Here is a 26,014-nt window from a genome sequence, read left to right on the forward strand (position 1 = left end):
CACGCCCGCATATGAAAACGGTGTTTAAACCACACATGTGAGAGCAATAATTCTAGCACTAGATCTCAAAGCTGGTAACGTGTAGAATTTTTAAACATCCCCCATGGTCAAGGTTTGTAGCCATTCCACGAGCGGGCGCAATTTTGAAGCATGGCATGTTGGGTATTTGGCGTAATATTATCTTTCACAATATAAAAAAAAAAAATGGGCTAACTTTACTGTTGTCTTATTTTTGCAAATATGGAGTGACAAAGTATTACAATGACTGCCATTTTATTCTCTAGTGGATCTGAAAAAAAAAAAAAGAAGTGGTTTGGGGGTTCCAAGTATTTTCTAGCCAAAAAATGATTTTAACTTCCGTAAGTAAAATCAAAAGAATTTATTGGAAGTTCATAAAATCAAGCAAACATGACAAACATCAATCCAAAAAAGGTGCTCAGTGGACGGGTTTCACACAGACATGCTTACTCATCACTGGAGTATCCCCAAATGTGCATGTTCATTTGTAGCAAATAGTCCATGGAAAAGACTGATTGAGAGCCCAGAATCACGAAACCTTCACCTGGTCTGGCAATCACAAAATGGCTAAGAACGGGTTCACACTGGCACGACACGACAGTCATACTACTTTGGATCAAACTTTGCCCTGCGACTTGAAGTCCGACTTTAATGAACAGGGATCAGACTTCGATCCCCGACAATACCAGGCACTGTGTCTGGTATGAATCTTTTAGGGAGAACTCCACACAAAATAATAATAATAAAAAAAAAAAAAAACAGCATGGGTTCTCCCTCTAAGAGCATAGCAGGCCCTTCGGTCTGGATTTTAAGGGGAACCCCCTACGCCCAAAAAACGGTATGGGGTCCCCCCCAAAGTCCATTCCGGACCCTTATCTGAGCGTGTAGCCTGGCCAGTCAGGAAAGGGGGTGGGGGACGAGCGAGCCCCCCCCCTGAGCCGTACCAGGCTGCATGCCCTCAACATGGGGCAGTGGGTGCCCTGCACCCCACCCCACAGAACCTTGTCCCCATGGTGATGAGGACAAGAGCCTCTTCCCGACAACCCTGGCCGTTGGTTTCGGGGTCTGCGAGCGATTATCAGAATCTGGGAGCCCAACTTTAATAAGGGGGCCCCTACCCTATGTAAATGAGTATAGGGTACATTGTACCCCTACCTATTCACCTGAAAAAAAAATTGGCAAAAATAAAACACAGGATTTTAAAGTAATTTAGTAGGCAGCTCCGGGGGTCTCTTCCGACTTCTTCTGTCATCTCCGGCTCTTCTCCACTCTCTCTCTCTCCAGATCTTCTCCCTCTGTCTTCTGCCAGGTCTCCTCCGCTATCTTCTGCCCGCTATTCTTCTGATTTTGACAATGCTCTCTTCCCGCTCTAATGCCCGATGCACCACTACTTATATTGGCAAGGGGCAGGGTCACCGTTCGACGTCATCCAGAGGTCCAGCCCCTCATGACCTCATCACCCATCATGCCACCTGCTTATTAAGGAGAGTGAACAGATTCACGTATTCTATGTGGAGGAGGAGAACCAAGTTATTCTAGTAAACAGAGAACTGTAAACCATATGCAAGTATAAACTACACACATGGGGAGACCCCAACAGAGAGAAGTCAATACTACAAAAAAAAAAAAGGGGCAGGATTGCTTACTAATTACTGATAGATTTTAGCTGGTGTTTTGCCTTTCCATGTCTTTTTTAACCTCCCTTTCTTCATGTGTATACTTTCTCCCTGTGTCATTCCATTTTACTACACATAACTTAATGTCTGAACTTATTTGTTTTGGTTTCTCTGTATGTATGATTGCATCAGTTGTTGCCGACATGTAATGAAATTTCATGTCAATAGCACCTAGGTATATTTACCTAGAAAAATGGTGATGCGTTCAAAATTTATTTTACCCCCTGTATGGTATGGAACCTGCCTACAGCCGTAGGCTGTCAATCACATGGCAGATGGGGAATTAGTCTCTCCCCACTATCAGTGTATCCCCATTTCATTAGCTGATAGTGTCCTATCAACCAATGTCTCATTCCTGATCCATTCAACTGCCAACCGGGAGATTCTCCCATCAACCAATGTCTCATTCCTGATCCATTCAACTGCCACCTGGGAGATTCCAGTAGTTTACCAAATATGACTGGTACCAACATCATCCAGCACCCCAGAACTGAAGGCAATGAACAATCCAAAATTTCTGCTGGGTCTATAGGCCAGGAAATAAAGGGGACATCTCTGGAATAAGACAGATGGCAAAAAAAAGCCGACAGAGGTTTTAATTACACTCCAATTTATTTTGGTCTAGGGACAGAACTCCTTCACGTAGTTGTCTGTCAAGATGCTGTACCATTAAAAAGGACCTAAAAAACTACAAATCTGTGAATTAAATGCATGCGTTGTAACATTACTATATGAACGTACAGCAACTATTCCAAGCAGAAAATATCAGTGTGCTGTTCTTAGTAATAATGGGTAGTTGGAAAATGTCTCTCCTTATGATATTTTCTCAAAGCTAAACCTAGTAAATCAAGTGATTACATTTTGTATCTTAGTTCCTATTAAAAACATAGAAGACTGACCATAGTCCAAATATTTTTTGGGAAATAAAGAAAATAAATACAAGTAACATACGTTTATTTCAATCTATTACATGGGAGATATTGAAAAACACAACATTTTGTGGGAAATTCTGCACGATCATAGAGGAAGGAAGCCTTTGGGAATATTTGAAGAATCAGCGATGGCTGAAGAATCCTTGCGGATAATTATACTTGAAAGGCTTGGTGCGGCTTGGTCCCCTGTGATGGAGAAGATTTGATTTAAAATAAGCAGAAATCAAATACAACAATGAATATCACAACTAAAACTGAACTCTCATATAAATATATTGCTCAATAGCCACAAGGGATATACTGCAAGTATAATGTGTGTTAACCAAAATGCCTTTGCAAACCCAGTTATTACTTTGTGTAAAAAGCAGCGACATCACTACTGTGCTGTACATAAGCTTCTGCAGAGAGCAGAGCTGTGGGAGGGCCCCACAGGTCCCAACTACTATATAAGCTGCCTGCAGAGGACTACCAGGTGGGGGCAGATACCAGTCACCCTGCACAAGGAGAGAGGGCAGCAGTGACCAGTCTTTATTACAGGAGGTTCCTGCACAGAGGCAAAGTTTTACACTGGATTACTACACAGATCTGGAAGAAACACACAAAGGACAGCGAGGTTCAAGTAAGAATACATATGCCTCATGTACAGAGAAAAAATTTCTGTTCTTAGAGTTCTGCTTTAAAGGGTCTGTCCACCCAAAACCAATACTACAATTCTTAAGAAGATGCTGATAATGTGACTGCTCTAATATCTTTTATGGAATATCCAGGTCTAATATAGCCATTATTGGGAGGTCCCAATGTCAGTTTTTATATTATTTTGCACCATTTAGGCCTCATGCACACTGGGCATTTGACCAGCTCTCCTGAACCCATTTCCTCTTGGTAGGCAGAAATCAGCATCAAAAACAAGCCTATTGCAGCATGATTGCAAACCGGTTTAGGCGCATAAAGCACTTGGGTGTTAAATTAATGCAAATTTATTCCGGCCATTGAAATTAAGTGTTGAACGTGCCTAGTGTTAACGCGCATTTAAACACGCTTACACGGGGGCGTGGCCAGCACGGCATGTGAACAGACGCAGGTTCACAGAGCTCCGCACTGATCCTGCTATTATCCGGTTTCCGGCACCTATTACACCCGGATTTTTTCGCCCAGGAGGGCAGGGGAACGTTCTCCCATCACCCTGCGCTGATCGGTTCACTCCTGGAGGGCATGATGACCCGGGGACAGAGACAAGAAGGCCCGAGGATGGAAATCCAAGATGGCGCCGCCCCGCCATCAGCACAGAAGGCGCGCGGAGGGGACAGAGCAAAGGAGACAGTGAGTAAACCCCTGAAAAGGGCCAAGGAGAGCTCCGGGGACCCCCCCCCCCAAAGATATGAGGTACTATGCCCAGAAAATGGCAGGGAAACCCCCGGGAGTGAACTCGCAGCCCATAGACGATTGTGCCCCCCACAGTGACACTGAGATGGAGGAGGGGGAGAATGTCCAGGGAGCAGGGGCCATCTTGGAACATGCTGAGAGCAGCTCCAGCCTGCAGTGGGATACTGAGGAGCCTGAAACAGAGGAGGGAGATCAGCCCACGCTTGCTGTTATACTAAAGGCTGTGAATAAATGTACAGCTTCTGTCAATGGCCTACGTATCAGATTTGGAAGTTTGGAGGAGGAGGTGGGCCTGATCAGACATGACATACAGAAAATGAGGGAGAGGACCACGGCAGCGGAGGGGAGGATTAGTGACCTGGAAGATAAGTTGCCCCCCCTGATTAGAGAAACCCAGAGCACCTCAAGGCTTGCCAGAGCGGTTGATATGCGTGCAGAGGATTTTGAGAACCGCCTTAGACGCAATAATGTCCGCATTGTTGGATTGCCAGAAAAGGTGGAGGGCCGTGACCCCACACAGTTTGTGGAGCAGTGGATGACTGAGGTGTTCGGCAAGGACGCTTTTACACACTTATACGCGGTCGAGAGGGCCCACAGAGTGCCAACTAGGCCTCTCCCGCCGGGCAATCCCCCCCGCCCGATCCTGGCCCGACTCCTGAATTACAGGGACAGAGAAATAATACTGCGGCTGGCCAGGGAAAAGAGAAATGTCCAGTTCAATGGTACCCGGGTCTCATTCTATCCAGATTTCTCTGCTGCAGTACAGAAGAGCCGTGCCCGGTTTACAGAAATTAAGAAACGCCTGCAGAAGGTGCAGGCCCCGTATGCCATGCTATACCCTGCAAGACTTCGAGTAATTTTGAATGGTCAGGCCCACTTTTTTGAACACCCTGCTGACGCCTCAGACTGGCTGGATGCTAATGAGGGGGCACTACGCCAGGTGAGGAGGCCTCCTGCGGAAGATGACTGACTCTATGGCCCATTAGCTCATGCACTGCCTATGTTGTCCCTCGGATGAGGGCCCTGCCGGAAACACTCAATATCCTTTTTCTTTGTTGCTCTGAAATGCGAGTTCGGAAATGCTGTTATTGTTGCACCCAGCAGGGGAGCAGTGGCCGTAGCCACTGGTGCTACTTACCTGGAAGAATGCAGGGACCTGTTGTCCCAAGGTTTTCGGGGTTGCCAGTTGGCACCCCGCAGTTTGAGTTTACAAAGGTCCTGTGGGCAGATGGGCACACACCCCTCACGGGAGGTTGGCCTGCGACGGAAGAAACTGGCGAAATGCCCTGATACACGGCTGTGTATTTATGTCCATCACATTGGTTCAATTTTCTCCAGAGCTTTTTTTGACTTGTTTCTGCTTTTTTATATGTTTTCTAATGGGAGATCGTGCTCTTCCCTCTACACTTGGTTGACCAACCTGCATCTATTACGAGTCCTGAGGTCCGCCACGGCTTTTTCTACTAAGGGGGTGGCGGGTGGAGGGAGTCGAGGAGTCTTTTCCCAGTCTGGTGACATGCAACAACCCCCCTGATGGCGACGGTAACTGTATTGTCGTGGAATGTTAGGGGTCTGCAAGACCCGTTGAAGAGGACTATGGTCTCGTCCCTGATGAGAAAACAGCTCCCTGCCATTTGTGCCCTTCAGGAGACTCATTTGACCTCTGACTCTGTTTCCTGTATGGGATATCGGTGGGTGGGTAAGGCGTATCACTCCACTCACACCTCGTATTCCAGGGGTGTGAGTGTACTGGTACATAGCTCACTGGATTATGAGGAATTGCATGCTGATATAGATGATGATGGGCGATATGTTTTTCTTTTATGCAAGCTGTTTGCCTTTAAATGTATTCTTGCTTTTGTATATGTGCCTCCCCCTTACAATAACCAGGTACTGAGGGCTCTGGTTCAGTTCCAGGTGAGGTTCCCGGAGGTGCCATTGTTTGCCTTCGGGGACTTCAACTGCTACATGGACCCCCTGGTGGATAAGCATCCGCCGGGAGGGGATGGGAGTGGGACGAGACGGACGGCTCTTAGAAAGCTGGCGGAGGAGGTGGGCTGGAGAGACCCTTGGAGGGCTAGACACCCGGGGGACAAACAATTCTCATGTTTTTCTAAAAGTTATTCGTCCCTGTCTAGGATTGATTTGTGCCTGTGCTCACATGCTGCAGAAAAATACATCTCAGAGATGACTTATGGGGTACGAAGTGTTTCTGATCATTCCCCGCTGATAGTGTCCTTGGAGGTGCGTCCCCCTTCTGCGGTGGCCAAGGCCCCGTGGAAGATGAACGCCTTCTGGCTGAGCCTTTTCCCATCACACGACCACATTGAGGCCAGCATTGAGGAGTACTGGCGTCTGCATACTGACACGGACAATATAGCGGTCACTTGGGAGGCCTTCAAGGCTGTCCTGAGGGGCTTGTTTATTAAGGAGATCCAGGCTATTAAGGGGAGGACGAATGCACACAGGGAGGGGATAGAACGGATGGCGGAGAACTTAGAGGCCACATTCATTGCAGATCCTTCGGACTCAAATAGGGAGGCGTGGCTCTCGGCGCAGGACGCTCTGTACCGGGTCACGACTTCGGGGGCAGAGAGGAAACGATTTTTTCAAAAGGCGGCTTTTTATGAGGAGGGTGAACACACTGGTCGCATGTTGGCCACCATTGCCCACGCCCAGCAGTTGTCTCCCTCCATAGGTGCGCTACGTGCCTCTGGGGGGGGGGGGTGGTGAACTCCCCTGACCAGGTTCTTGCTGAACTGGTCGGGTTCTACTCGTCCCTTTATGGATCCAGGAGCACGTATTCCCTGGATTCGCTGAGGGAATATTTAGACCCAGTCCAATTGCCACAACTATCTGCCTCCAATAGGGAGATGTTGGAGGCACCCCTGACCCTGGGGGAATTACAGATGGCGACCAGCCTGTTCCCAAATTCGAAGGCCCCTGGAGACGATGGTCTCCCTGTGGAGATATACAAACAGTACGGGGAACTGATGCTTCCACATCTCTTGAAGGTGTTCAATGCCGCAAGGGAGGTGGGCACTCTCCCCACGTCCATGACCAGAGCAAACATTGTCCTGATCCTAAAGCCCAACAAGGACCCGCTTGACCCAGGATCCTACAGACCAATTTCCCTGTTGCAGAATGATGTAAAGATTCTCGCCAAGGTCCTGGCGGTCAGGTTGAATGGTGCCATATCCACTATTATTCACTCTGACCAGTCAGGGTTTATGCCGCAGAAATCGACAGCTATAAACTTGAGGAGACTTTTTCTCAATATGCAATCCCAGGCGGATAATATGGGGGACAGAGCTTTGTTGTCTCTCGACGCACACAAGGCGTTTGATAGCATCGAATGGGAATATCTTTGGGCGGTGATGCGAAAATTTGGGTTTGGAGAGGGATTCATTTCTTGGGTCCAGCTCCTATACTCATCCCCGGTGGCGGCGATAAGGGAGGGTGGTAGGGTGTCGCGCACTTTCAGCCTGCACAGGGGCACGAGACAGGGGTGCCCGTTGTCGCCCCTCCTCTTTGCCCTAGCCATTGAGCCTCTCGCGGTCATGATACGGACGGATCCATTAATTCATGGATTCCATTTTGGGGACCTACACGAGAAAATTATGTTATACGCCGACGATACCATGCTGCTTCTTGGGGACACGACCGGGTCATTGACGGAGGCCATGGAGGTGGTCCGGAGGTTTGGCGTATATTCGGGCCTGACCATTAATTGGACTAAGTCCTCTTTGCTGCTGCTTGATCGACGGCCTCTCCTACCCATACATACTATTCAAGACATCCCGGTCTCCGAATCTTTTCGGTACCTCGGTGTCCAGGTTACCGCATGCCCGCTAGACAATGTCAGACTCAACCTCACCCCCTTGCTTAATCGCTGTAGGGACAGGGTCAAGGTGTGGAGCAAACTTAAATTGTCACCGGTGGGGAGGGTGAACTTGATAAAGATGATCCTTATGCCACAATTACTATATATATTGCACAATTCCCCGATGGTCATCCCTCTCAAAAAGTTCAGAATCATTAATTCTATTTTCCGCTCTTTAATCTGGCTAGCAAAACCCCCCAGGGTTAAACTTGAACAACTGCAATGTCCAAAAGAGGCCGGTGGATTGGCATTGCCCAATCCCTGGCTTTACTATTTGGCCTCCCAGGCGCAGCATATTGCGAGGGTGGTTGGCCCTCAACAGGACCTCCAGCTGAATCTGAGGGACTCATCGGTTCCACTGCTCAGATTCACGACCGGGGGGGAAGTGATAGAAGGACTAGAGGCCCTGAGATACGCGAAATCCAACAAACGGTTTCCCACATATGCACTCATGCAGAAAGTCTGGAACAAGGTCAGGATGATGCAGGGTGTGACTGGGTACACTAAATATAGCCCCGTATGGGACAACTTACACTACCGTGAGATAGCGAAAATACCGTATGGTTCAAGGTGGAAACAACATGGCATATCCCTCATGACACACATTGTAAGGGCAGGACGACTGAGACCTTTTGCTGAGCTCAGGGCTGACTTTCAACTCCCGACTTCCATGTATTTTTACTACCTACAACTCAAACATGCATATGAAGCCCAAAGGGAGGATGACATATGGGTCATGAATGTGGCACCGGTCTTTAATTACCTATCGGATGTGTCCTCCTACAAGGGTTTTATATCCAGCTGCTATGCTATGCTGCTCAACCTTTTTTTACCAGGTGCCCCTCACAAGGCGGTGGCGAGGTGGGAACAGGATGTAGGAGCGTTTGAGGATGAGCAGTGGGAAGAGGCCTTGCAGGCGGTTCCCGCTTGCTCCCTAAACGTGGCACAGAGACTTTCACAGCTGTACATACTCCTACGGGTTCATTACACGCCGGCGAGGCTGGCGAGGATGGGACTGGGGGTAGACCCCTGCTGTACTAGATGCTGTAGAGACCATGGAGATCTCATTCACCTCCTGTGGCGGTGCCCGAAGCTCCATCTGTATTGGGCAGGGGTGGTGGAAACGATTAACAGGGCCTTCCAGGCTCAGGTTCCTTTGGAGCCCAAGGTGTGTCTCCTGGGGATTACGGAGGGTCTCCTGGCAGAGGATATACCCAGGCAGGCTATAGGTAGAGTTTCAGGCCCGCTTGTTAATACTGAGACACTGGAAAGACACTGAACCACCGACAGTGCAGGAATGGGTTAAACAAATGGGAGTTACTCTGAGGTTGGAGAAGGTGGTGTATCAGAGACGGGGGACTAGCGGCAAATATGAGAAGTTATGGGCCCAGTGGCTTGACACTCCTGGACTTGCCCCGATAGATTTGGTATACGACAGGTTATTTTAGAACCCTTTTCGGCCGGGTTGGGAGCAACCTTATAAGCCCCGCAGGGGGAGGAGACGGGATTTGTTCCAGGGAATTTTACCATGATGCAGAGTTTTGAATGTAGTACAAAGTTTTGTTTTATGTGTACTCTCCCATGTGATTTTCAATGTGAATATGCTCTGGAGACTGTAAACTGTTTTTTTTTATATATATATGCTCAATAAAAACATTTGTTTGAGAAAAAAAAAAAAAACACGCTTACACACATCAATCGTTTTCTTTTTGCCAAAATGCTGCTGCTCCTGAATGCGCTGGCAGTGTAGTTCATTCATTAAGCCCAGGTCCACTGATGTGATTTGGCATACGATTTGACATGTCAAATTAGCAGACTTTGCAGTGACGCACTGATTCCCAAAAGTAGTTTCTGCACTACTTTAGGCGACTTTGGGGAAAAATGTCAATAGACCTCTGTGCAGGAACCCGCACAGATGTCTCTGAAATCGCCCTGAAGTCAGACAGACTTGCAGGTATGAAATTGTGCAAGTTCAGCTGAACTTGCAATTTCAATCCTGCAGCAGTGTGAACCTAGACTTGGAGATCTCTGTGAATGATTTCAAAAGCGACGGTGGCTATGGAGAAGAATGACCCCATACTCCGTCACAGGATGTGGACGGTTTGAAGGATAAGGGGGTTGGGTTGTAAGTATAGGCCAACTATAAGGCCCCCTTGACAACGATGGACCAATCGGGACCACCTACCACCTGTCAATTTTTCAGGTGGACCTGATTGGACAATTTAAATATGGAGTGGTGGTCATCAGCAGACATGTGATCTGTTCCCCATCAATTTGGCAGATCAGAAGACAGTTGGATAGAAACTGACAGGCAGTCCCGATCGCCCCACAGATTAGAGCAGGCTGTGTCCGAGTGTGCTCTGCATAGCAGAGTGGACACAGACCTGTCATCCACCAGCTCAGTGGGGATCAGCAGACAGATCACTCGCTGATCAGGCAGATCCACACCGTATTGTTGCCTCTCTCTTTCTACAGATGCTGCATGGTCAGCCAGGTGGCAAGTAGAAATACCCCCCCCCCCCCCCACTTTGGTGCAGTCGTGATTTTAAAGCAGAGGCTTCTGTGTCAGAAAGTGCTCGACAACGGCTTTGAATTCCCAGAGCCATGACATCACCCGGCTGGTTTCCACTGCTCATCTGTTTTTGGATGCAACATTTTTAACACTTATAGTTGGCTTTTATGTTCACATTAAAAGTGAAAGGGATATATATATATATATATATATATATATATATATATATATATATATATATATATATATATATATATATATATATATATATATATATAGTGAATATGTAGACATTTTATTTTGACCAAAAGAAAGTAAACTTAAAACACAGATGCATGTACAATTAAAATCCTACTTTTACACATTACCCAGGGGAAAGTATTGTTGTAGTATTGTATACTCAACCTAAGCCAAAACACTGGCCAAATTTACAATCGCTCATTGTTCAGTAAGCCTCTATGGAGGATAATGTGAAGCCTGTGAATGTTATATTGGGGCCTTCTGAAAATAGTTGCCTGGCTGTAGAATTGTCATGCTATCTTGATGAAGTCTCATGATCAATGCTAGTAATATCAATAAGCCGATTATTAAAATAGATGGACATTAAAGAATCTGAATATCTTTTATAAACACAAAAATACAAAAAGGCAATAACCGTAAAAGATAATGTAGAGCAGCTTTTTACAGTTTACCTCACTAAACGCAGACATATCTTCTCTGGAGGAAATTCATGTGGTCCCTCCACACTGTTATCATGGCATTCTGTCTCCAGATAGACATCTAGCAGCATGCATAGTCTTTGCAACTGATTAGTCAGCAGCTGAAATCCAGGAGAAGGGCCACTTAGCTCCTTATAGAAGACATTGATCTCACTCTCCATAACCTGCAGAGATGGAAGAAATGATCATGACATTTTACACACTATTTAAAGTTTCATTCTTGCTATTCCCAAGCTCTACACCATCCCTTGCTGTTGGCACACCAGGTGCAGGCCAAAGATGCCAGTTTTCACACTGTGCATGAACAAACATAAAAACTAAACTAGGTCGAAACCCAATGTTGTCACTCACCAACTTTATTCAGCCAAAACAGTGCACATGAAAGCCCCCCCCCCCCCCTATGCATTTCACCCATGTGGGCTTGGTCAAAGAAATTACACTTCGGAGTTCTACACACTATCACCCCACCATTCATTTGACAAGTACTGCATAATATGCCACTACATGCTATGGTTTGCAGTGTCTCACTTTTGATGAAGGCCTACTTCACTGTCAAAACTTACCCGGATGTTTTCATCATTTCTGGAACTGCGTGCTCCCTTCCAGTTTAGACAAAGACTGAACAGTGGTGGAACTGAGCAATAACCAGGATTGAGAACTACGGCTCCTTGCAATTTGGCTGGTTACACAAGAAAGACAAGAAAGGAAAGAAATCAGAAACAAACACGCTTGATAAGCTGCAGCTAAAAATTTCCTAATTTTGTCTTCAGTAGTTAGGACTGTAAAAAAATCTTGTGCTCTAGTACAGTCGTCATCAACCCTGTCCTCAGGGCCCACTAACAGGCCAGGTTTGCAAGATAACTGAAATATATCACAAGTGATATAATTTGCTCCTCAGTGATTGCAGTATTCTAGCCTGCATCTCCCCAAGGTAATACTTAAAATCTGGCCTGTTAGTGGGCCCTGAGGACAGTATAGATGACCACTGCTCTAGTAGACTGCACGTTTGTGCATTGTCAAAATATAACAGCTTAAAAAGCAATGACGTACAATTATGATGCAAAGAAATGTATCATATTTATGAAAAATGAATAATGAAAAGCAGGTGTGATGTTGAATGTTAAGGGAAAAGCAGCACACTAAGTGACAGAGACATCACTGGGTATAAAAAAATAAAAAAATGTAATAAAAAACAAAGATTATATTTATACATTTCATTAGCATGTTGATAATGGGGGGGGGGGGGGGACCAGGGAAAGTAAAATGTAAGCAGATTAAACCTCATCTTTAAACTTGCTATGTCTGGCTTGGCCGATTAATTAGAATGCAAGCTATGATGGAATAAATAAAATTACCTCTATATTTTAAATCAACAAAAATGAAGAAAAGAGGACCATGGCAAAGTTATTAAAAGTTGCCAATATGTATGTTGATAAATTAAATTATTGTCTAAAGGTTATTATTTATGAATCATCGAGCCGAAGGCATGGCAAGATCACCAGATCCAGGACATAGAGCAGGCAAAGAGATGTCAGCAGAAAACAAATAAACTAGCGCAATATTTGTATAGAGCAATGAATGAAACTACATCACTTCTATACCTCCCTAGTACATACCTGTCCCTCGCTCAATCATGAGAAAATAATACAGATGAGTATCAAGTGCTAGTCCTGCGTCTACCACATCTTTTGTGTAAGGGAGCACCTGCAATAGAGAGGAGATTAATTCAGACTAGACTAAGCAGCATCACGTCAATCAGTTTGCTGTAACTGACACCACACAAAATACTTAATCAAAATATATGGTTCCTAATGGTAAAAAAATGGTTTAAAGAAAGAATACTGTGGATGTCCAGAGCAACCAGGCAGCCGTTACATTTCACAATGGAGTCTGCAGTAGAAAATAACATCTGCATTTCTCAACTTCTTTCTATATTATTTGGCATCCCAGTTGGTGCACATCCACGATTGGCTGTGCCCGGTTCCGGACAATGCCTGTACCTCCACGGAGGGAGCCATCGCATCTTCTCTAGAAACCCTACATAATATTATCTACAGAGGCCGGGTCCCCGATCGCCCCGGAACCTCCCTACTTGCCACTTCCCTTTCCTCTTTTCGTTATATTGTCACTAGAGTATCCAGGCACACCTGGCTGAAATCTCCCAACAACCCCCTGTGGTTTAACCCTAATCTGCAGGAACTATACTCCCTTCCTGATCCCAATCGCTGGTACTCCAAGAGGGTTAAATATTTATGCCACCTGTACAATGCTCAGGGCTTTAAATCTTTTTCTCAGCTACGTTTAGACTTTTATTTACCAAGATCGTACCCATTTTATTACTACCAGCTCAGGCAGGCTATCCGTGCCCAGTTTGGCTCCCTGGATGATCCCACTGACCTGCCCCCATTGGAAACACTGCCAGATCCCACTAATCTTGTCTCCACCTATTATGCAGCCCTAATGACTGACTTTAACCTCAGATTTCACAAAGCTCAGGTAAAATAGACCTCTATGGACATCTCCCTGATAGACGAGGACTGGTCAGAATTTAGTGATACGTATAAAACCTCTGTTATTGCTTCCCGGGACCGCATTATACAGGTCAAAATTTCCCATCAAACCCACCTTACTCTGGCTAGGTTACACAGGATGGGTCTCCTGCCCTCAGCTGCCTGTTTCCGCGGCTGTGGCCGGGAGGCCGATTTCTTACACTGCTTCTGGACATGCCCGGTAGACCAGGACTTCTGGGAAGAAGTGGGTGCTTTCATCTCATCGGCGCTAGGCCTCCCAAACAAAATCCACCCCAAGAACTGCCTATTAGGCATTTTTGGCAAATTACACCTATCATCACATGCCAAAAGACTGCTCCGTATACTCTTCTTCTATATTTAAAAAGCTATTTTACTGTCCTGGAAGGGCACACAGACCTCTCTGAAATCCCTCTCGTTAAAACTTATTAATGATGCTATCCCACTGTATAAACTTACTTTTGAACTCCGGAAACGGAACAAAACCTTCCACAAATTTTGGGGTAGATGGTCGGCTAGCCCGATAACCCTCTCCCAGCACCGATTGTACTACTCTTGCTTGACCATTGATGGGCCGTGCCTCATGGATCTCGAATGTCTAGACCTCAGCTTTTGCTATATCCAGGCATTATACCCGATCCTTTTACCACTGTGCCTACTTTATATTTTGCACTGGTGTCAGTTTATTTTTCTATGTTTGAGTGTATTGCCTAACGTTTATGACCAGGTTGTCTGGTGTTTTTTTTTTGTATGTTTTTCTGTTTGTTGGTTTGTCTTAAACCCAATAAAAATATCTTAAAAAAAAAAAAGAAAAATGACATCTGGAATTTGTGTCATTTCCTGAGAAAACATCCTCAGTCACCCTGTCACTAAAACTTCAGCTTATTTTTTTTTTTATTAGAGTGAAATACTGCAAAAAAATGGGCAGTATGAGATGCAGTTTTCCCTGCTGAATAAATTATCTTGTGTAAAAAAAAAAAAAAAAAAAATATATTTTCTATTATCTTCAGAACACTACAGCATCCTGTCAACATAAGGTAAATATAGCCATTCTTCACTTACCACATAATCTTCATAGGGGATCACGTTCCACTTTGTTAACCGCGACACCACCTTGGCAGGGAAAAGATTCTGGCAATCTCCAGAAATAGGAATGATGCCATGCTCTATAAAAATACAGCAATGAATTACATAACTAATATCTGATGAAAAAGATACATGCTGCAGATAAAATGTACACGTACCAAGAGATGCAAACTGCTTGTGAAGAGATAGCCGAGATTGTAGACGGGACCTCAGCAAGTGAATGGTCTTCTCCATGTGACTGGCACTTAGAGTATTGTCTGCTATCATGGCAGGCTGCATAGAGAAAACAGAACACACCTTCCAATCTGATACTTTACAACTTCAGAGCAGGATAAAGCAAAACTTAGATTCCTGTTCTTTTACTTAGAAAACATTCAGAATAATGTAAGACCCTTGCCACACGGCGATGTTTAGTCACCTTGAGAAAGGGGGTTCTAGGCAGCTCTGAAATATCGGTCCACTCTAGGATGTTGGTGTACAGTACCTCTGCTGCCAAGCACCCATCTTTTTTTTTTAAATCAAGAAAAAGGTTTATTGATGCGAAAAAAAATAATAAAACAATACTTTAGGATACATACACAGACAGTATCATTACATTCAGGGTAATCATGTGCCAAATTAAGAGAAAGACAGGTAAACTTCGTGCAATTATAATTACATGAGCTAAATCGAACATGTAAGGAGCTTACCTCCCCCAGACAACAGCCAAGAAAAGCCATATTCTACCTGCACTTCGGATATAATATTATTCAATTTGCATCCAAGCCGTCTATCCTGTGTTGCCCTACCCTCTGATTGCAATAATTGTTTAACCTATCCCTCCATAGTGCAAGAAATAACATTTACATTCGTAACAATCACATTGATTCTTAAACCACCTCCTGGTTCTGAATCCCTCGCCCCACACTCTGCTCCAAGGATCAAAAAACTATTTGGACATTATTCATCCCACACTTTGCCATCCCATTTCCACTCCTATCCTGCCTCTTTATCCCTGCAATAGCCTTTCCATAATCAATTGCGTGGGTCCCAGGCCTGGTACATCCAGCCAGGGTTGCCATAATGAGTAGAATTTCTTAAGAGCGTTTCTATGTTGGTATGTGACTTTTTCCCTTATCAGTAGATTATTTACCAGTTTTACCCATTGACCCTCCGAAGGCACTCGGGGAGTGATCCAATATCTGGCGATGGCCTTGCGAGCAACATACAGTAGTCTAAGTACGGCTGTATGGCCACTGGGAGACAGCGAGGGTATCTCGAGGCCACCCAGCAGACACACCACCGGGTCATGAGGCAACGGAAAGCCATACGCCTGGGATATAGTATCAATAACATAGTTCCAGTATCGGAAGAGTTTTGGACACTTCCACATCATGTGTAATAAATCTCCCTCCTGCACATTACATTTTGGGCATATTGGGGAATCCCGTATACCCCATTTATGTAGACGGGTGGGTGTTCTATATACTCTATGGAGGAGAAATAGATGAGAAAGTCTGTGTTGCGCCGATACCGAGACCAGTGGGGCAGAGGTTAAACACAGCTCCCACGTATCCCCATCGATGGGACCTAGGTCCGATACCCACCCTTTCCTACATGGTAATACCGATGCATCATGAGTTACGTTAAGCAGTCTGGAGTATACTAGGGAAATCATGCCCTTCTTGTCTACATTAAAAAGCACATCATTATGAAGGGGGTGCCTCACTAGCAAAATTGGAGAAAGCCTGACTTCCCTCTGAGCTGCATGTCTTAGTTGTAAGTATTTATAGAACTGAGTTCTGTCCAGACCATACTCTTCCTGTAGATTAACAAACGATTTGAGGGTTGGGCCACTAAACAATTGTGTGATATAGTGTATACCTGCATTTACCCAGGGCCTGAAGCCTTCTAGTTTAAAAAGTTCCCTGTAGTAGGAATTTTTCCAAATGGGAGTAAAGGGGCATACCCCCCTGACATTGAGACTGGAACGAACGTATTTCCACAGCGTATTCAGCAGCACCACTGTAGGTAAGGTCTGGTCCAGGTGTGTGAGCCCTGCTTCCAGGTAAGACACCGCCGGTAGCAGTGACCCCGACGGGAGTAGTATGGCTCGTATTGGGTCTCCGAGGTCTACCTCCCCCCAGTCTCCTAGATGCTGTATTTGTGATGCTATAAAGTAGTAGCGGGCATGAGGGACAGCTAAACCACCTTGGTCCTTGGCTAGTTGTAGTGTGGTAAGTTTTATACGTGCCACCTTGCCACCCCAAATTAAATCTCTGAACTGGGCATCTATTTGAGCAAACCACCTGTGGGGAATCCAAATCGGGGTATTGTGGAAAACATACAGAAGCTGGGGGGCCCACACCATTTTAATGAGGTTCGCTCTGCCTGTAACAGACAGTGGAAGTTTTTTCCAGGACGCACATTTCTGTCTGAATTTTTGTAGCAATGGTGCCAGATTCAACGAGAGATATTGGGAGGGGTCCGGCGTGACCAGAATTCCCAAGTACTTAAACTCATTTACTACCACAATATCCCTGGCGCAGTCAGGCAGGCTGTCTGTTAGGGGATCTAGAGGCATAAGTACTGATTTGTTCCAGTTAATGCTGAATCCCGATAGTTCGCCGAAGCCTGCGATCAAGGACATCGCATTCCCCAGCGACTTTTGAGTGTCACCCAAATACAGCAGTGTATCGTCTGCAAATAGAGAGATGACATCCCGCCCTGCACCCCTAATGAAACCTGTAATGTCGGGTGAAGCTCTCATATGTATTGCCAAGGGCTCTAGGGCTAGGGCAAACAGCAGGGGTGACAGGGGGCACCCCTGCCGCGTGCCCCGGAAGAGCCTGAAAGAGTCAGAGACCTCCCCATTAACTCTCATTCTTGCAGTCGGGGCGCTGTACAGTAGTTGAACCCATTTTAGGAAGGATGGTCCCACCCCAAATCTAAGCAGAGTCTCCCAAAGATAAGGCCATTCAACACTATCAAATGCCTTGGCCGCATCTAGAGAGAATATAGCTCTATTGCCTGGGTTGTCCACCGGCACCTGTATATTTAGGAATAGCCTACGCAGGTTTTGTGCTGTGGACCTCGTAGGGATGAAGCCCGACTGATCCCTATGTATTACTCGATGAATACATTTGGAGAGTCTGGTGGCCAGAACTCTAGCCAGCAATTTAATGTCAAATGTCAAGAGAGAGATCGGTCTGTAGGAGTCTGGTGAGAGAGGATCCTTACCAGGCTTCAACAGAACCACAACCAGGGCCTCATTCATAGACGGGGGTAGAATTCCAGTTTCAAAAGCTGTATTATAAACTTTTAGTAAAATGGGGATGAGTTGCTCAGAGTATCTGCAATAAATCTCAGAGGGAAGACCGTCAGCACCTGGCGCTCGCCCATTATGTGCCTGCGCCAGTGCCTCCAGAAGTTCCTCACTAGTAAGGGGAGCATTAAGCATGGCTACATCCGACCCAGTGAATTTTGGTAGCTGATATTTATCCAAGAAAGCGTGCAACTGTTCACTGGTGGGGCTGACCTTAGATGAGTATACGTTTTGGAAAAATTCTTGGAAGCAAGTTATAATGGAACGTGTGGAGTGGCATAGTGTCCCCCCCGCATCCGCCACCACTGCGATATGAGAAGGGGGTTGCTGTGATCTAGCCAGGATCGCCAGCATATGACCTGTATTTTCTCCCTCCTCAAAGTGTCTCTGTTGTAAGAAGAACCTTTTGTTTTCTGCAAGTTGAAACGATAGGTCTTTAAGCATGGTATGGGAGGCCATCCACTTTCTTTTTATGCCATCATTAGATGGGTCTGCTACATAGGCTGCCTCTGAGCTGCGAGCTTCCTCTAACACACGTGTCTCCCATTCCTTAGTGCCCGATTTAATTTGGTTAATAGTTCTAATAAATTGTCCTCTCATAAAGGCTTTAGCCGCATCCCACACCACCTGAATGTCCGCCGTGCCTAAGTTATCCCTAAAGAACTCACTAAGTAATGCCGGGATTGGGTCTGGTTCCGGAATAAGAGACAACCAGAACGGGTTGAGTTTCCACAGTGTTTTACCTCTTCTTTCACCCATGCCCAGATCTACCGTAAACGGGGAATGATCGGAAGTGTGTCTCGGGTGATATGCCGAGTTCCGTACCAATGGTAGTAATAGACCATTACCGAAACCCATGTCTATCCTTGACAATCCCCCTACAGAAGCTGACCTGCAGGAATAAATTCTAGTATCAGGGTTATGCAGTCTCCAGACATCAAACAGGCCTAATTCCTCAATTAAACGGGCAAAAGGTGTGGGACCCTTCCTATCATGCCCCCCCTGTCCCGCACCAGTCTTAAGTTTGTCCTTCTCGTGATCCATTAGGTTATTAAAGTCCCCTAGTATTAGGACTGGAATACCAGGAAGACAGGACACAAATTCAGCCAGTGTTTTCAAGACATTAGATGAGAATGGTGGGGGGATATACACTCCCGCTAACACACATTTAACCCCATACAGGGAACAGTACAAAAAGACATATCTGCCCTCGGGATCTATCTTAACATTTATAAGTGTGTACTGGGTACCACTACGGATCAGGACACTCACTCCCCTCGAGTAAACCGTGTGGGTAGAATGATATTGGTGGCAAAATTGCCTAGTTGCCAGTTTTGGGGTAGAACCCGGGGGGAGGTGAGTCTCCTGTAGACAAATTACCTCAGCACCCAATCTTTTAATAGTGCGCAGTACCTCAAGGCGCTTCACCGGACTATTCAGGCCTCGGACATTCCACGACAGACACCTAGTTATATTAGACATGCTACCGGAAACTTAATATCAGTAGGAGAATACAATCTTATACCGTATAAGTAAAAATTATCTAAAACATCAGCTTTGGCCATCTTGGAGGTTAGAGGCATATCACAAGCTATAAGCATACTACCATTCTGGGACCCATGTCTACTGCAGTAAGGGAACCCTATTTCGTGATTATGTGGACTACAGGCTAGGGAGAGCATAGAAAAAAATAGTAAAAAAAACAGAAAAAACAACAAAAAAGTATATAGAACAGTTTCCTGAGAGCAGAGCGTGGCGGGATCATCGCTCTTTAGTACCATATGTAATGTAGCCAACATGGCTAACGAAATTTTTCCAGGGGGCAAGTTAGGGCCTGAAACAACCCTATTGGGGGCAACAGTGGAAGCGCACCACAGTGTCTTAGAGCTTCTCAACAGCAAAACTCTGGGCCTTAGTGACCAAAGTGAACAATAACCGCCTTACAAAGGCAACTTGGAAAGTGAGCACATAATATGCTGGGTCATCAGATTAAACTTTTTTCAGTCTGCCGGTCGTCTACCCCTCGCCTCTTTGATGGATTGCTCTTCACGATCCAGCCAATGTGCTGCAGTGGCCGGGGAATCAAAAAATTGGACAGCACCAAAAACCTCTACCCGAAGGCGAGCCGGGTACAACATGGCGTATTTCAAGTCGAGGTCCCGCAGACGGCGTTTCACATCCAGGAACTTGCTTCTCTTCTTCTGTAGCTCAGCAGAAAAGTCCGGGAATAGGGAGACTTTAGTATTGTCAACCTTCAGTGCTGCTGGATTAATTCTGGCATTGTATAAAGTGGCGTCCCTGTCCCGGTAATGTAGGAATTTAAACAGGAATGGTCTAGGTGGTGCTCCAGGCTGTGGGGGTCTAGATGGCACCCTGTGTGCCCGTTCAACAGAAAACATAGGGGAGAATGCTTCTCTTCCAAAAGCTGCGATCAACCACTTCTCAATGAACTCCACAGGATTTTTTCCTTCCATTTTCTCAGGTAGGCCTATAGCCCTTACGTTATTTCTTCTCATCCTGTTCTCTAATTCCTCCAAACGAGAAGAGTGTTGGTCTATTAAATGGTTATTGTAGGCAAGGTCCCTCTGCATAGGCCCCATGTCATCTTCAATGGTGCTCACCCTTTCCTCTAATGCCGAGGTTCTTTCTCTCATTTTTTGGGCATCCTGTCTGAGAAATGAGATTTCTGACTTCATCCCTTTTACTTCTGTGGTCAGTACTGCCAGGGATACATTGCATGAAGTGACTGCAGTAAATATGTCTCTCAGCGTGGGTTCACCCTCTATGGTAGGACTCCCTGGGCCCTGTGTCTTATCTGAGGCCTGCTCTGGAGTACTCACTGTGTCCCATAGTAATCCGGCCTGCACCGAGTCCTCCAGGGGCACTGTATCATCCGCTTCGGATCCTCCGCTCGGTGAGTCCTCCGGAGTGCTGGAGGAAGCCGTAGGTTCTTTCAATAATGGCTTGGAGAACAGTTTCTCAGCTGCCTCGCGGTGCTTCTCCCTCGCTGTGCGGCCTGCATACGCGCCATTTTGGACCATGAGCTCTGCTGGCTTGTTCACCAGCTGCCGTTTACCGGACGACATCGCGGGACCAGGACACCGGGAAAGGTATGTACGTGTTCCCCGAGCAACAAGGAATCCTCCGGTGTGACTGTGGGTGAGTATAGATTTCTTCCGCAGGATGAATAGAAGGATTTTCGGCGGAGCTCACTTCAGACACGTCCGGCTACATCCGCTGCCTGGCCACGCCCCCTTAAAGCACCCATCTTTAGTGAAATGATCAATGAGGTTATGTGTGTTTGGCGTGATTCTACAATGCATTCTCAAAATAAAAACATGTGTTTGTAATACTTAGCTAGCAAGTAATGGCAACTCATTTGCAAATAGTGTTAGGCAATAATCAAGTTTACCTGTGGATGATCTGTTGGAAAATGTAATCCACCCATTGCCTGTACCCATAAATAAGGGTGGCCAAGCTCAGAAATATAGTCACTCAAATCCTGGATACTGAAATATGAAGGAAAACTGATATAGTTGTATTCACAAATACACATGTGAAAGCCGATACTGAGAGAAAATTATTGACATTACTTCTGATTATATGAAATTCATGTGCACTAACTCACCCCACTTTATCAAACTGGTATCTGTTGGCTGGATTTGGAGTTTTCCTGCCAGTGTCCCCAGTGTAGAGACAGCCGAGTACCGAGTCAGGGTTCAGCAAATCACTAGTGAAGGGAAGATAGGTAAGCGGATATTACCAATGGTGCAGAGAAACTGTGTGGTCTACAAATACAACATTGAAGGCTGGTTTCTCTGCTATAAAAACCAAAATAAATAAAAAGAACCTTACCCTGCACTAATGGCATTGGACAGTTCAGATGCTGGAGTAACCTTTGCCTTTACAGTGAGTATACTGAGGTTCATAAGGAAGAAGAAGGTCAGATGTAGAGAGCATCCGTCTAAAGGGGGGAAAAAAATAAAAATGGTTTGCCATGACAAACCTACCTACAAAAATACTCTAACAAAAGAAAAACAGTTGCTTACCTTTACACTTAAGTACAAGGTACACAGACAAAGGATGTTTCTTCAGCATCTCCTTTCTCTTATCATCCAGCTGTACCCCAAGTGTTGGACGTCTCCGCTTCTGCAGGAGGTGGAAGAAACAAAAAGGAATATAACGTTTTTCAGTCCACTATGGTAGCCAAGGAACAAGACCTTCCAATTACAAGAAAAAAAATGCTTCAAAAGGCAAGTATAGGTTACATTTATTGTGGTGTATTTACTGCCTGAATTTTCTCCTATGTATTTTTCGCACATCCTCAATGTGTGCTTAGTTAGGAAAACCTAAAGTTCCGAAATCATATTTATGCCTTCTATATGCTTTCACTGTCCAATACCTGTCAAGAAGGTACACAATATATGTACATGCCCAGAAACTGCGATTTTGATTGACCATAGCAATACACTGTATATTAAAGTGCTGTTAAAAGATTTAACCACTTAACCCCCGGACCATATTACTTTTTGCGATTCGGCACTGTGTTGCTTTAACTGTCAATTGCGCGGTCGTGCGATGTGGTTCCCAAACAAAATTGGCGTCCTTTTTTTCCCACAAATAGAGCTTTCTTTTGGTGGTATTTGATTTTTAGTTTTTGCGCTATAAACAAAAATAGAGCGACAATTTTGAAAAAAATGAATATTTTTTGCTGTAATAAATATCCCCCAAAAATATATATAAAAAAAACGATTTTTTTCCCTCAGTTTAGGCCGATACGTATTCTTCTACCTATTTTTTGTAAAAAAAACAAAAAACAAAAAAAAAAAAAACGCAATAAGCGTTTATTGATTGGTTTGCGCAAAAGTTATATAGGTAGATTCACGTAGAAAGGCTTATCTTTAGGACGGCCTAGCCTAGCCTGTTTAGGCTACACCGCCGTAAATTAGCTAGGCTAGTAGTGATTTTCAAACCACTTACCTGCTAATCTACGGCGGCGTAGCCTCAAACGAGCGGGCGTAAGGGCGCCTAATTCAAATGACTTGGAGGGGGGCGTGTTGTATGGAAATGAGGCTTGACCTCACGTTTGACGTTTTTTGACACTGCGCATGCGCCGGGCGACTACATTTCCCAGTGCGCATTGCGGCTAAGTACGCCGTACGGGCCTATTGATTTCGACGTGTACGTAAATCCCGATTCGCGGACGACTTGCGCAAACGACGTTAACATTTCCAATTTTGCGGCGGGAACGGCAGCCATACTTAACATTGGCTAGGCCACTAGAGCATAGCTCTAACTTTAGGCGGCCTATCCCTTACGGAAACTACGTAATTCGACGGCGTAGGCCTGGCGTACGTTCGTGAATCGGCGTATCCCCTCATTTACATAATCTACGCCGGCCGCAATGGAAGCGCCCTCTAGCGGCCATCAGAAACATTGCAAGCCAAGATAGAATGGCGCAAGCCGGCCTATCTTAGCTTTGTTTAAGCGTATCTCTGTTTGAGCATACGCTTAAACAAACGCTGGCGTAGATTCAGAGTTAGGTCGGCTTATCTACTGATAAGCTGGCCTAACTCTTTGTGAATCTACCTAATAGCGTTTACAAAATAGGGGGTATTTTTATTAATATTTTTTTTTACTAGTAATGGCGGCGATCAGCGATTTTTTTCGGTACTGCGACATTATGGCAGACACTTCTGACACATTTTTGGGACCATTGGCATTTTTATAGCGATCAGTGCTATAAAAATGCATTGGATTACTATAAAAATGCCACTGGCAGTGAAGGGGTTAACACTAGGGGGCGGGGAAGGGGTTAAGTATGTCCCTGGGTGTGTTCTTACTGTGGGGGGGGGGGGGGGGTGGCCTCACTAGGGGGAAATCACTGATCTTCTGTTCATACATTGTATGAACAGGGAATCAGCATTTTCCCCCCCCTGACAGGACCGGGAGCTGTGTGTTTACACACACAGCTCCCGGTCCCCACTCTGTTACGAGCGATCGCGTGTGCCCGGAAGCGATCGCGCTCGCCGGGCACGGGAGTCGGGGGCGCGCGCCTCTAGTTCCCTGCGAGAGAGCCGACGTAGAGCTACGGGCTCTCGCGCAGGAGAGCCAACCTGCCGCCGTAGAATGACGGCGGCAGGTCGACAAGTAGTTAAAAAGGTCAGTCCCATCTAGAAAGACAACCGATTTCTCTTGGAAATGGCAGTTACCAGACAACATTTTTGAACATTACCCATGACCCCTGAGGTGCTTTACGCAGAAAAAGAAGTCAGTAAAGTACTGGTATTTGAATCCACAAAAAGATTTGTTTTCTCCCCAGAGAACACAGCTTGCGCCTGACAGTACTAAGGGCACATGTGCTCTGATATCATGTATTTAGGGATTTGGAATTTAAATTCACACTAGAGGCCATGTAAACAAAAATCAATCAGTGCAATATAATTAATGTGAGTAATTAATAAATAATGATTACTAAAGTAGCCGCTGTCACTTGTCCACATTTAAAAAAAATATATATATGTAAAAAACAGTGCTGCGCTACTTGGTGAATTTTAAATAAAAGGTGACTCAAAACATACATAAACATGTTCTGTGAATAATGAACTATATAAAATACAATATATCAAAAGTTTGTGCAATTATTGATGACCGAATGAAGAAAATCCAGCCATAACTCACCATACGTGCAGACAATGCTCTCCACCACCAGTATCACAAACTGCTTAAATCATAAACAAGTAAAATCCAGTTGGGCAGCGCAAGTGTTGGCTAATGAGTTGCTCAAGTGTGTAGGGAGTTATGGGTATTATATAACCTTGTGCAGCGACGCTGTAGCTCCACCCCTTACTGAAGAGGCCAACGCCATGGCAACGTGCGTTTAGGGGGGCAAAGCTTGCGTACCGTCATCACACCGTCGCCATTTCGAGATTTCAATGCCGTGCAGTTTGCACAAGCCGATTGTGCTTCTTTTGCGAGTGTACCTACTTTTTATACTACTATACTATTAAATTACTGTATATACTCGCGTATAAGCCGACCCGAATATAAGCCGAGGCACCCAATTTTACCACAAAAAAAACTGGGGAAACGTATTGACTCGATTATAAGCCTAGGGTGTCCATGCCTCACTGTGCCCATGCCTAGACTTAAGTTTAACATGGGAGTATATAGAAGTGGTGCCCGGCTTTGAGGGTGGGGGGGGATATATATGTGCTGAAAAACTTGGCTTATACTCGAGTATATATGGTAGTTTAAAAATACAGAGCACTATAGGTTGCCTTTGTCTTGCATATAAAAGACTCAATAAACAAGACGATCTGGGTTTTCTGAACCCACTAAGGAGTCTTTTACCACAGGAGGTCTCTGCATCCAGAGTGTACTATACTATGTAACATTTCTTCTGTCCAAAACAAAAGGGGGATTTATTAAAAATATATTTTGCTGAATTAACACTTCTGAAAAAGGCTTGTGCAATCTAAGTGAGCTTTTTCTGAAAATAATAGCCGACACCATCCTAATTTATGCTAAACACTGCTTTACATAAACTCACCGTTGTCTGCTCCTCTTCAGCATCAGAATCACTTTCATCATCTGAAAACACATATTAAGCAAGGTAAGTCATGTAAGGACAGAACACTTTCACCCTTTAGTAAACCAAGCTGACTGCAAACACCTTCCATGTAAATACAGTTGGCAACCAGATGAGGATAAAATAAGTTATCCAAGGAGTACACATGTTCCAAGAGCCACACTACTAAAATGTGTGTTTACTGAGGTTGTGTATCCATTACAGACATTTTCCCTCATTCAAATTCTTGATATCTTACAGCAATAAAAAAATGCAAATCTCCCCCATCGGTCACAGCTGTAAAAAAAAGAAAAAAAAATGCAAGGTTTTACCTCTTTAACTAAAACCTATGGTTGAAATTGGACTTTAGAACATTATGGTTACATCCTCAGGCCTTAACTGG

General features: G+C 45.2%; 1 protein-coding gene across 1 annotated transcript in view; it reads right to left on the reverse strand.

Moving 5' to 3' along the window:
* Window positions 1-2,631: 2,631 nt before the first annotated feature.
* The window catches only part of THOC5 (THO complex 5), a 40,820-nt gene continuing 17,437 nt past the window's right edge, over window positions 2,632-26,014 (reverse strand). Inside the window, exons 10-20 of the mRNA XM_040351955.1 lie at window positions 25,594-25,634; window positions 22,091-22,190; window positions 21,897-22,005; window positions 21,670-21,771; window positions 21,454-21,550; window positions 14,896-15,010; window positions 14,714-14,817; window positions 12,740-12,827; window positions 11,687-11,802; window positions 11,097-11,287; window positions 2,632-2,812 (exon numbers count right to left, since the gene is read on the reverse strand). Of these exons, the coding sequence (XP_040207889.1) occupies window positions 2,749-2,812; window positions 11,097-11,287; window positions 11,687-11,802; window positions 12,740-12,827; window positions 14,714-14,817; window positions 14,896-15,010; window positions 21,454-21,550; window positions 21,670-21,771; window positions 21,897-22,005; window positions 22,091-22,190; window positions 25,594-25,634 (1,127 nt within the window). The 3' untranslated portion in view covers window positions 2,632-2,748. The remainder of the gene's footprint in view (window positions 2,813-11,096; window positions 11,288-11,686; window positions 11,803-12,739; window positions 12,828-14,713; window positions 14,818-14,895; window positions 15,011-21,453; window positions 21,551-21,669; window positions 21,772-21,896; window positions 22,006-22,090; window positions 22,191-25,593; window positions 25,635-26,014) is intronic.

This window comes from Rana temporaria, chromosome 1, assembly GCF_905171775.1.
Source record: "Rana temporaria chromosome 1, aRanTem1.1, whole genome shotgun sequence".
Classification (NCBI taxonomy): Eukaryota; Metazoa; Chordata; class Amphibia; order Anura; family Ranidae; genus Rana; species Rana temporaria.